Raw genomic sequence first — 12,125 nt, forward strand, 5'->3', positions numbered from 1 at the left:
AGAATTGTTTTGTTACACAAAGCACAAAAAATATCTTTTTAATGGCCAACACTGCTTCACTGGCAAAAACATGGGCTGCTGACTTTGCACATCTAAGCTGCTTTCCAAGACATCACATTGTAGTTCTACCTGACCTGTAGATTTACAGATAGCTTGCCTGTTACCCACATTTTTCTTAACTCTTACATATGCTTATTCTGGTGTTTTAACCATCATCCCAATGCATCATCATTACATTTCTTCATCTGACAGGAATAATTAATGTCTTCCCTCCTAGATCCAACATAAGAAATGTATGTCCCACTTTCACAAGAAAATCTTTACAGTTACTTTTCAGTGTCCTTTTACAAGATGCTAAAGTGCTCATTTCTCACACACTCTACTGCTCTGAAGAGCAGTACCTGATTTTTTTGATTTTCATTCATTCCAGCTGGTTCCAGTTCAGCTGGAACTCACTGGGTTATTGATCTAACAGTATAAGAGCTGGAATGGCAGTGTAAGTGGCTCTTGCTTTTCCCAGCCTGCTATTCAAGAGCAGGCTCATCTATAGGGGACAGACTATATAGTGGTGGGAATAACAGGGAGTGGAGATCCCTCAAATAATGGAAAATGCGTGGCTTGGGACTTGATGGGAAATAACTCATGGAGATCTCAACATTAGCTTTATCCTGTCAGTTACCTCTAGCTCAGCACTGGTCCCAGTACATAAGTCTTGCACAGCACCTTTGGTATTCTCGAGTATTCCAGCATGCCACAGCATGTAGCTTTCTGCTTACTCTGCTTCCAGGCTGCAGGTTAGAGGACAGCCCTCAGCATCAACTCTAGAGTGAACAGTTTAAACTGCTATACAGCTGAAATTAACAGCAGCTGCTATTTTATAGTTGCTATTTCTGGCAGGAGCATAGCTTGCCTCATCTTTGGAGAGATGGTGTTTTGCTGTCTGTCTTGAACTACCTTCCATGATGAGACCCAACACTTCTTTCCATTCTTGCACTGGATTTGTGTTTAGAGATTGTATTCTTGGTGCTCATTCCCTCCTCTCATACTTTGTTCACAGTCCCCTGTATGGTTTATTAAGGCTTCACGCAGTCTTCCTGCACGCCTCACTGGGCAGATGGCGGCAGGCTGTACCCACACTGCCAGGGCCTCTTCCAGGAGGTGTGCAAGGGCAAACCCAGTGAAGTACATCCACACATCTGCGTTTGCGGCGTGCCCCGGCCGCAGCGCCAGCGGAGCGGGGAGCAGGGGGCAGAGGGAAGGCCGCGGCCCGCGCGCACCGCTGGGAGGCACGGCGCCCGCCTCCAACCCCCACCCGGCAGCTCCGCAGGCGGCCGCTGCGGGACTGAGGGGAGGCCGCCATAACCCCTGCGCTGAGGGGAGGGTGACGCCCCACACTTTGAACCCTCCTCGCTTCCAGTCCGCCTGAGGGGAGCGACCGGCGGAGAGCCGTAGCCTCTCCCCGAGGAGGTGGTGGACGCCAAAGGGAGCTGCTTCTTCTTCCTCCTCCTCCTCTTAAGATGGCGGCAGACTCCGTGGAACAGTTCCGCGTGGCCGAGGAGCGGAGCGGCCACTGCGCCGTGGTGGACGGGAACTTTCTCTATGTGTGGGGGGGATACGTGGTAAGGCGGGAGGCGGCGGCCGGAGGGCGCTGGGGGCGAGGACGAGTGGCGGATGGAAGCCGGGGGACGGGGGGGAAAGCGAGAAGCCGCACGGTGAGACGGTGCGTCGCGGTGCGGGGAAGCTGGCCGGAGGAGACCCGGGACGGTAGGGGAGCGGAGAGAACTCCTCACCACCACGTTACCTTGCCCCGAGTCGCCCCTTTAGCCGATGAAACCCTTCGGCGAGCTGGGAGCGGAACACTGTTTACCTCAGCGCGGGCGCTGATTAGTTGTAGAGGCAGCGCGCCCCGCAGGGGCGGGCGTTTTAAATGGCGACTGGGGGGCGTCAGTGGCTGCTCTGAGAAGGGTGCGAGGGAAGGGGGTTTCTCTGTGTGCTCCACCCCACCATTTTCTTGTTCCCTTTTTTTAAATCCTTATAGCTGTCTCCTCCGTTTTCAACTGCCTCCGTCATGGAGCATGTATTGGGGAATGGCTGGTGGAGCCGGTTTGTTTCGCATTTCTCACAAACGTGCGGTTCCTTTGTACTCTGGGAACGCTTCTCTCATCTCCCTTCCTTTCTGGGGTGACGGTTATAATTTGCGGCTTTTTTTCCAGTGTGTAATTCCTGTTCTTGTTCCGGAACCCCTGCATTTTTTACTTATTAGTAGTTTTATGTTACGTACAGTGTGTTTTCCTCCTTCGGAAAGCAGTTCTGTCACTTCAAAAATAAGCCTGTGGCAGACTAAAAACACATTGTTTTGTTTGGTTTTTTTTCCATTGAAAGATCAGTTCTAGTTCTGTCATGAGTAAAATCTTGTAAATCTTATCTCTGGATGAATTCGGACCAAAAGAGAGCTGTGAGTGATACTACATTAACCACAGCCAGTTCATTTTACCCAGTGTCTGTGCACATTAGCCCTAAAACGTGAAAGTACTGTGCTTAGTACTACTGGTTTTGGTCAGTGTAATGTGTTTCTATCAACATATTCTATATGCTTCTATCTGTATTTTTCATGGGTTAAGGTAAACTTTCCAATGTACAAAGTTTGTCCATTTGTACTCAAGCAAAGAATTCTGTTTGGGGACTCCTGGATTTAGATTTGAAAATACATTATGTGTTATGAGTGTGTGCCGTAGCAAATGGAATGATGTTTCTAGGGCTCTCAGGTTTTAGTTGTCATTTCCTGAAGCACGTTAGAGTTTGCTTCCCGGAAGCTGGAATTTTGGTTTGTTTTTGTGGGTTGTTTTTTAATTTGGTTTTGGTTTGTTGTTTTTTTTTTGTTTTGTTTTGTTTTGTTTTTTGTGGTTGGTGTATTTTGTTTGGGTTTCACGAATTTATATAACTAAAGTTAGACTTCAAAGGTTGGGGAGAGGTGGGCAGCTCATGGAATTTGAGTTGCTCTGCTTCTAAATTCTATGCATTTGACCTTTAAAGGGTTGTGCTGACAGTGACTACTGAAATACTGAAAATACAAGCAGACACCGAATATGGAAATATAAGCCCTCAGCGATGGGGGAAGCAGGACAGTAGGGGTTTGCAGGCTGGGTTACCCTGGCATGCTTTCTTCTGCCTATTGAATGGCCAGGCTTGCCCAATACCAAACTGTAATAAAATTAAGGAACCTTCAGGAGCCCATAAACTGTTTTCACAGCTTTTCTTCCTTTGGTGGTCTTTGGTAGGTGGTGTTTCTTGTGACTGCTAGTCATGTAAGAATTTGAATACATGTTTTGTAGGGTCAATAAGTTAACCCCCTTTAGAATAAGAATATATTTAAATAATGTGTGTCATTGTGATGTACCGGAAGATTCAGTGTCCTTTTCTGGCCTTAAACTCCATGCTGTTCTCTATAACTGTGCAGCCTAAATCATTGGTAATAGTTGGTATTTGCCTGTGCTTTGGTCTTTAGAAACTGAGGTTGAACTGGCTAGCACAGTGCTTTCAAAGGTTTCCCAATAAGGGATCCTGGATTCATGTCACAGTCAAAACAATATGTGTTAAGTTTAGTAGATAAACTTTGCAGATGTTTTTAGTAGCTTCACATCTTATTTGTGGAGAGTATTATGAAAATTATTGTTACTCTTTAAGCCGCACTTTACACAAGTAAATAATTTTACGTGTTGATGGCGGACAGCTGCCCAGCTAACTTATTTTTGGCATCAGTGTATTTGCTCAGGGCTGGTTCTATAGCAAATGCTTGACCTCAGACCACTCAGGTGTCTAAAATTACATAGACCTCTGCACTTTGTAAAAGCTGCAGGCTGCTTGTGACAGCAGAGCCTACCTTATGAAAGGTACCAAGCAGGATGAACTGTATCAAACATGTGTATGTACCTAGTTGGCACCTTTCAATCTGAGATGGTATTAATAAAGTATCATTTAAAGGGAAATAATCAATATCAGTAACAAAATTGTTAATGATTAAATTTCAGTTTTGTATTCAACTTACTTTCCTCACATTCATTTAATTTTGCTGTGGGCTTTTTTGGTTTGGTTTGTTGTTTTTATTTCTTTACTGACTCTGGCTTCTTACCGCCTCCCAGTCTCCATTTCTTTCTAATGCTAGACAATAATTAATGGTGTAATTGTTACTCAGCTTGAGTTCTGCCACTGCATTCTTTTGGGTTTCATTCTCCTGTTTATTATGCTTTCTCATCATTACTTCCCAAATTATTTTTCTTTCTTACATGGCTTCTGTTTGGGAGTCTTCATATATCCTTTTTCCACAGAGGAATTAATTTGCTCTTTCATGTTAATGGCATAGGTTAAACTCTTTTATATTTGTCATTTTGCTCTTTCAAGTTCCTTCCTTCAGTCGCTGCAAGTAACTGAAGGAAGTGCGTTTCAGTTGCACTTTTCTCTCTATATATAATTTCCATTATACCAAGAATTGTGTCCTAATTAAAAGATTATATGTTTTAATTTCAGAAGCTTTACATTTGGTCTGATTTATGTTGTTGCCCATCTTTCTTGGCAAAACTTCAAGTTTGTAAATTTGTGTCTTTAATGAGTAGGCCTGAGGAATTAAGTTCCTTATTTTGAAAACGCATACTCTTTTTCTAACATTCTATTTAGTTGTAGGGTTCTTTACCTATTTTCAAATCAGAGCAAAGTCTCAGTTTCTCTAAAAGATAGAGGGGTTGTGGAATAAGAAAAAAAAATCCTTCATGTGAAGAACAGCATTAATACTTTGATGCTTGGCTTTGATGTTCTTGCATTTTGAGGTGTGAAGGCTAAGAGTACAGAAAAATTTGCTCAGAATGATCACATCAGTGACTGAAAAAATGCTTCTTTTAGAAACAGCATTTTAATAGAGTAGGGAAGTATCTTGGACACGCAAGATTTTTGGGAGGGGTTTTTTTTTGTTTTGTTTACTTGGCTGTTTTTTTGTTTTTTGTTTTAAAATGTATGGTCATGGTGTAGTACTGTTGTGCTACTTTTTAGTAGCACTTGTATGTTTTGTAGTGACTTAATTGTTCACCTATGCTAGTTTCTCATCTATACAAATTGGTTACTTGATTCCTATTGCTTTTTGAAATGCTTCTTTCACTACCTCTGAAACACAAAACTTACATTTTTTATGATCTTTACACCATAAACTGAGTGAATTAGCAGTTTATTAACAATCAGCAATGCTCAGTGACACCAGAAAATGTCTAATGCAGTATTTTTATTAGCTTCAAAAAGTGAAAAGCAACTTTTTTGAACTTCTAGCATGAAATTAAAGTATTAGCATTGTTGAGCTGCCTGTTTAAAATTGTAATGATCAGAGCAATAATGCTGGGGTATGACTTATGCTCTGGTAGATTATCTCCTTAAGATTATTCTGTGTTGCTAAGTAGCATGATTTGGTATTTAATTTTAAAACGTATGGTGTATAATGCATAATATATTTAACATTTGCATTTTTTTTTTTCTGTTTTAGTCAATTGAAGAAAATGAAGTTTATTTGCCTAATGATGAGCTCTGGATCTATGAAATAGATAGTGGGTTATGGTGAGTTGAATCCTGTGCGTTTAATTAAAATATAAGGTTAATCTTTGCATAGATTACAATTAGCTGCAATGAAGAGACTTCAGGTACGTGAGTTATTTGTCCTGTTCCCTGGAGCTTAAACAGAAGATGTTTAATGTAAAGACTGAAGAACAGACATATATACTTGTAAATTAACTCTAGAAAACACATTAATTTATTAAGTATAATTGTTCAGAGTTGGTTGGTTTTTTTTTCAACAGAACATTTGAAATTGTCGGCTTAAGGCTTTGATGTTAAAACAGATGCACTTTATTCAGGCATTTATTTTGGCTTAGTTCTCCATGCATTAACCTTTATGTTAAAAGGGATATTTAAACACTGGATATTTGGGTTCTCGATCTATTTACAATTACATATTTTTTATTTGTGTTTTAAGTGTATTTGCATGAATAACTTACAACTAACCAGACCTTGCACGTCATGAGCCATTTATCCTCACATTTCATTTTATGTTTACTTTTTATTTATTTTATGTTTACATATCATATGTGGGGAGAGAGAACAATACCTCTTTGTAAAGTTTTCCAGTGTTTTCTATTACAGTAATTGCATTCAGTTTGGCAAAGTAGTATCCATCTGGGCTTAAATGTGTTTTCTGCCAGCTGTATTTCTTGTCTCCCACTGTTTATGTATTTCTTGCATACCGATATTCAAAGCAACAATTTGGAGGAAAGCAGGGAGGACAGCTAGATCAGGAGGGTGTCTCGCAGTAGGTAGGAAGTTCCACATCTGTGTGATGAAGTCATTGATTTTGAAAACAACCGTTTGCACATGGTTAGCGGTGAAGTTCTAGCAAGTCTTCTTCATTTTTAAGATTGTACCCTCACTGAGACTGCAGTTTGCTGCCTGTTTCTTTTGGTGAAAGGGTTGGCAAAAGCATCCTCATATTCTCTTGGTTTTCACCCGTGGTGTCCTTGGACCCCATGGTACTGCTACACCTCTTCATGTGGTCACACAGGAAATTGGATCAGGAAAGTGATCTGAGTTAAATTTAACTTCTGTTATTCCAGGGTTATTTTTAACCGGGGTATGTTCTTGATCTCGTTCTGTTTGCAGCGCAAACAGTTGTACACATACAGGTGAGTGCACACTATGACATGGGAAGAATCAGGAATGAGAGAGCAGAGAAGGGCAAGGACGGCCAGCTTGTGGCAGTGCTGGTGCCAGAACAAAGGTATTGGGAGCAGTGCCCTGAGCAGCCGCTAGTGATCGCTGTTTTCAGTAGGGACATGTGCCTTATTCCCAGTTGATGATTTAGAGCATATGAAGCTTTTCCTTTTGATAGTTGCTTCCAGTTCTTTTAGTTTGGGGTGAGATCAAGCATCAGAACTCAAAGCTGTAGGAATCCTTCTGTTCAGCTACCAGTAATAGATAATGGAGGCATCTGATTTAGGCACAGAAGGAGGGAATGAATGGATTTGACTGAGTCAACAGATGTGATGATAACAGAGCTGGCAGAGAGAAGGAAAAGCGGAATCAGGCTTTGAAGATGGAAGACAGTGACTGAGGAGGGAGACTGGGTCAAGGACCCGGGTGGAGGGCACAGGGTCATATCAGGTGGAGAGCTGAGAAAAATGCATGGGAATGGCAGGGAAAGGAAGCTTCAACCAAAAGCCATGGTGCAGAAGTTAGGACAAGGAATTAGAGTTCCAGGAAGTTACTGGTTTGTAACTTGAAACTAGCAAGGAAAAGGTTAGGAACTGCTGTTGCTACTGCAGAGCAGAGAACTTATTACTAAAACTGGCATTATTGAAGATTTTACAGTGCAGTGGAAAATGAAGGTTTACAAGCAGGGCATGAAAATTAAGGAGTATTTCTGACCTTTATTTCTACTTCTGCCTCAGTTTTCCACTTGTAAAATAACAGCAATACCATGTTATCATTTCAGGAATTTTTTGAGTTAATAGTATTTCCAGGTTTTGAAAAATTCATGTTTCAGCTCTATGAATGCTCTTTTTAAGATGGGCTTCAGCTTCAGAAAAATTGAGATGCTTCATAAATGTATGCAGAGTATTCCCGTGGAAGTCTTCCTAACCCACAGGAGGCTGACTTCATGTATTTGCTATAGTTTCTAGTGCTAGTTATGCCACAGGCTTTTAGCTTTAAGTCTAAAAATCATTAATACACCTGGTTTAGGTTTGTTAACTGTAACAGATGTGAAAGCAGCACTGTAAGGCTTAATGTATGTGCTAAATTGCAGGACAATGCACCTAATGGAAGGAGAGTTACCCACTTCCATGTCAGGAAGCTGTGGGGCAAGCATTAATGGGAAGCTGTACATATTTGGTGGATTTGATGATAAAGGATACAGTAATCGGGTATTGTATTATTTTCTTTCCATTTCGTACTGCATTTGAAAGAATAATGATGCTGACTTCACTGGTGTTTTGTCTGGTGTGCTTTACATTTGAATTGAGGAGAAATTTAAGGAAAAAGCTTTATTTTTGTAGATAAAGGATACTTTTAAACTGACTAAAATCCTTTAGTTTTTGTATTAAGGTTCAACTCTTATATTTTTCACTGAATCATAGCTTCAGAGTAAGACCCATTATGTGAAACATTATATATTTATTTCTGAAAACTGCTAGTGCTTTCCCAATTTATTTATTTATTTATTTTTAATATGTTGGCAGTCCAAATTGATCTCAATATCACTTTTCTTTTTGCTGTTTGATAGTGATTACCTTTCTTATCTATTCAGGTAATAAAGTTAAAATAGAGCTATCAGTTTTCCTTGTAACTGAAGACTGGTGTAACAAAATAGATGAAATGAGCTGTGTTCTCATTTAGTGTAAATAAAGTCAGAGTTCAGTCTTGACTAGAAAATAACTAAAATGGAGCCTGTAACCAGATCTCAGTTCAGTACCTGGTTCACAGGCTTGTTGATTTTTGCACAGTTACCTGGTTAGGTTAGGTGGAACTAACAGTTCTGCCAGTAGAATTGAACTGGGAGCTGTTTGTCTTGCAGAAGTATTTTGCAAGGCTTCCGCTGATTCTGGAAGGAGCAGGATATTACTGGCTGAGTGAAAGCAAGGAAACTTGCTGCTGATTTTGACACTTTATTCTTGTGATGTATTGGACTCTTCCTGTATGTTGCTGCATACTGTAAACTTCACTGTCAGTTTCTTTTGTTTTGGTTTTTGTTTTCAAAGGAATGAGTGTATTCTGGGGGTATTGGGTTGTTCTTTTTGTTGGTGATTTTTGCTGGATTCTTCAACACCATTTATACTGAAAATATTGTAATTTTTTTCTTTTAAGCTTTATTATGTTAATTTGCGAACAAAAAATGGAACCTATAGGTGGAAAAAAATTACAAATTTTAAAGGTCAACCTCCTACACCACGTGACAAGCTTTCCTGCTGGGTGTATAAGGACAGGTAACACATTAAGAATATTTAATATGTGTTAATTGCAGAGAGGAAGTACTATAAAGTGAAGAGCACACAGGTTTGGGATTCATGAAACTTTTAATTCTTAGCTTGACTTGTTATGGGATTTTATGTAACTCTCCTAACAACTTTCTACCAGAGTTCTCTCACATGTGAGCTGAATTAATGGTAAGTATAAACCCACTTTAGAAGAGGGTTAGGAAATTTAGTAAAAGTTTGTGTGATGCTTTGAGACTTCCAGTAAAAACCAGTATGCATCTATTGCTTCTGGGTTTAATTTTAGCATGTTAAAAAGTCATTATAAAGAGGATGTTGTGTTTTTTTTCGATTATGTAAGCATTATATTATTACCTGCAATAATATATTTAGTACATTTTCAAAGGTTTTAATAGCCTACAGATGCTGACAGCTGCAAAGCCATTTCAGTGATTATTTTATAAGAACCAAGTCAGCTTAGATATTTGTGTTGTAAAAGTTACGGAGTGTATTGAGGAAAAATACTTAGCTGAAAATAAATATTCAGATTGTGTTTAGTAAGTGTCTGGATATCTGGCATATGTGGTTACAAGTGACATGTCAGTGATTTATTATAAAAGCTATTGTAAACACAAGTATGATATACAGTGAACACTATAAAAATGTAAATTATTTATCTGTTTCTGGAATCCACATCTAAAGAGGTTTTGCATAAAATGTGCAATGCCTCTCAGTACTCTGTCTTGGGTGTGTAATTCAAATTTAACTGCAAGATGTATGAAATTATATATGTTAGAACAACTTCCTAGCTGTTAATATGAGATTATTCAAAATGTAATTAATCTATTCAGAGTATCATGTAATCTGCATACTGAGAAAATCGCCTGGTTTAGGTGGCAGAGTGTAACCTTTTCATTTAACAACAATATTGGGGACAATCTATGCACCTTTGCAGAAGTATACATTAAAATTTCACAAGATGTGAGTTTGTAGATCAGGATGTCTTGGTGTATTACACAATGCTTTCAGTAACTCTGTTTCCCCAGGAATGTCAGTCTGGAATGACCTTCACCACCCCAGCATTTCCTAAATTGCCTTCTCCCAAGATCACTAGCAACTATACCAAATATCCTCAAATGTTGAAGTTAAAACTTTAGGAACCATTACTTATGGATGGCCATTTCATGGGTGGAATATTAGGCTGGGAGGTGTGTAACAGTACTTGCAATATGTTCAGTAGTGCTTAGTTGAAAAAATCTCTTTATAAGTTATAGAAAGACTTTGTGGGTCATAGGCAGTCTGTGGGCAGAACCTTGGGAACATTTGTTGTGAAAAAATGTATACAGAAGGCTGACAAAGGCAGCAGGAGCACAGGAATTTCAACAAAAAAGGGCAGGAATTCTAGCAAAAGCTTAGGCATTTCACAGTCTTGTGTATTATGTGTCAGTTGGAGATGTGTGACTGAAAATGTGACTGTAATTTTGTCAATGAAGGAATAGAGAATAGGGACTCTTGGGTATCTTAAGTCTCCTTTGTAGCTTATGTGGATTTCTGTCAGGCTTGTTGAGGAGTGTAGCCATTATCTTCATCTCAGTAAGGATTGCAATGTAATTAGGTGCAATATGAAATATTTTAAGTTGTTTATATTATTAATATGCAGTACAGTAAGTAATAAAATTTTGAAATAAATTATTACAGTTTATTCATTTGAATGTTATTTACAAAGCAGCCAACTGAATGTATTTTTATTGTTGTTCTTTTAGGCTAATATATTTTGGTGGCTATGGCTGTAGGAAGCATAATGAACTGAGTGATTGTTTTGATGTCCATGATGCTTTTTGGGTAAGAAAGTTGCACAATTCAGAGTGCTTTGTGCTTTCTGATTGTAAGTATGAAAATCTGACTGATTTTTTTTTATTTGTATCAGAAATGCAAATTAAGAAGCTTCTACTTCAGATTTGAAATTTTGGCTGTGCCATGTTGGGGGTGGTGGCTGTTCGGTGTATTCCAAGTAGCCAGTGCTAAGCTTTGAGTTCAATGAAACAAAATTCTCTCAAAGCAGAATCAAAGGCAGTATTTTAATTCTGAAGATATATTTTAAATACAGAACTTCCAGAAAATATTAGAATTAATTTCCTTGAAGTAACAGTAGGGAATGTACAGGTTCACAAGTCTAACTGACGAATGCTTTCAGTTCTTTTAATTTGTTATCTAGAGTAAATGCCAGTACTTTGAGATGTCTGAATTAGCTAGTTTCTTAAAAAGATTTCTTACAGTTTATAGAAAGGAGACTGAATACAATATTTAGTGGCAGGAATTGATAAGAATAAGATATGCATTCAGGGGAGTATGGATCCTTACATCAAATGTTAAATACTGACTTAGAGGAATGTATTACTTTGTACAATTATTTATTTCTTAGTATGCTACACACAACATTAGAAGGTAGAATTTGTCTCCTGCAGTGCATTATGTTGGTGTCAAAAGCCCATTTGTCATCAGCCCTAAAATTCCTGAACACTGTTGTCCTTTAACTAGGCTTGAGCTGCTGCATCATTATGAAAAATATTAACATGTTTCTTTTAATAAAATTATGCAATTTCTGTTTGATGGATCACTACTGGGTCTGTATCCAATAAGCACAAAGATTTTAAAATAAAATACACTTATTTTTAATTTTTCAACATTTTTTTTTTTTTAGGAAGGACAGATATTCTGGGGATGGCACAATGATGTTCATGTTTTTGATACAACCACGCAAACTTGGTCTCAACCAGCAATTAGAGTGAGTGTGTTTGTCTGGTCTTTTGACACAGTTGTGATTTTACTGCATTTTCAGTAGTTACGATGCTCTAGAAGTTGATGTTGGGGAAAAGCAGCCCAGAAAGCCAACCCTATCCTGGGCTGTATCGTAAGGAGTGGGACTAGCAAGTCGAAGGAGGTGATCCTGCCCCTCTACTCTGCTCTCATGAGACCTCACTTGGAGTATTGTTCTGGTGTCCTCAACATAAAAAAAGACATGGAACTGTTGGAACAAGGCCAGAGGAGGGCCACGAGGATGATCAAGAGACTGGAGCACCTCCCATATGAAGATAGGCTGAGAAAGTTGGGGCTGTTCAGCCTGGAGAA

At 39.1% G+C, this 12,125-nt stretch overlaps 1 protein-coding gene across 1 annotated transcript in view; it reads left to right on the forward strand.

The window, feature by feature from the left end:
- Positions 1-1,328: 1,328 nt before the first annotated feature.
- KLHDC1 (kelch domain containing 1) overlaps positions 1,329-12,125 on the forward strand; it is a 30,677-nt gene continuing 19,880 nt past the window's right edge. The window contains exons 1-6 of the mRNA XM_034062692.1: positions 1,329-1,619; positions 5,522-5,592; positions 7,832-7,949; positions 8,890-9,008; positions 10,760-10,838; positions 11,698-11,781. Coding sequence (XP_033918583.1) covers positions 1,518-1,619; positions 5,522-5,592; positions 7,832-7,949; positions 8,890-9,008; positions 10,760-10,838; positions 11,698-11,781 — 573 coding nt within the window. The 5' untranslated portion in view covers positions 1,329-1,517. The remainder of the gene's footprint in view (positions 1,620-5,521; positions 5,593-7,831; positions 7,950-8,889; positions 9,009-10,759; positions 10,839-11,697; positions 11,782-12,125) is intronic.

The sequence above is a fragment of the Melopsittacus undulatus genome, chromosome 4, assembly GCF_012275295.1.
Source record: "Melopsittacus undulatus isolate bMelUnd1 chromosome 4, bMelUnd1.mat.Z, whole genome shotgun sequence".
Classification (NCBI taxonomy): domain Eukaryota; kingdom Metazoa; phylum Chordata; class Aves; order Psittaciformes; family Psittaculidae; genus Melopsittacus; species Melopsittacus undulatus.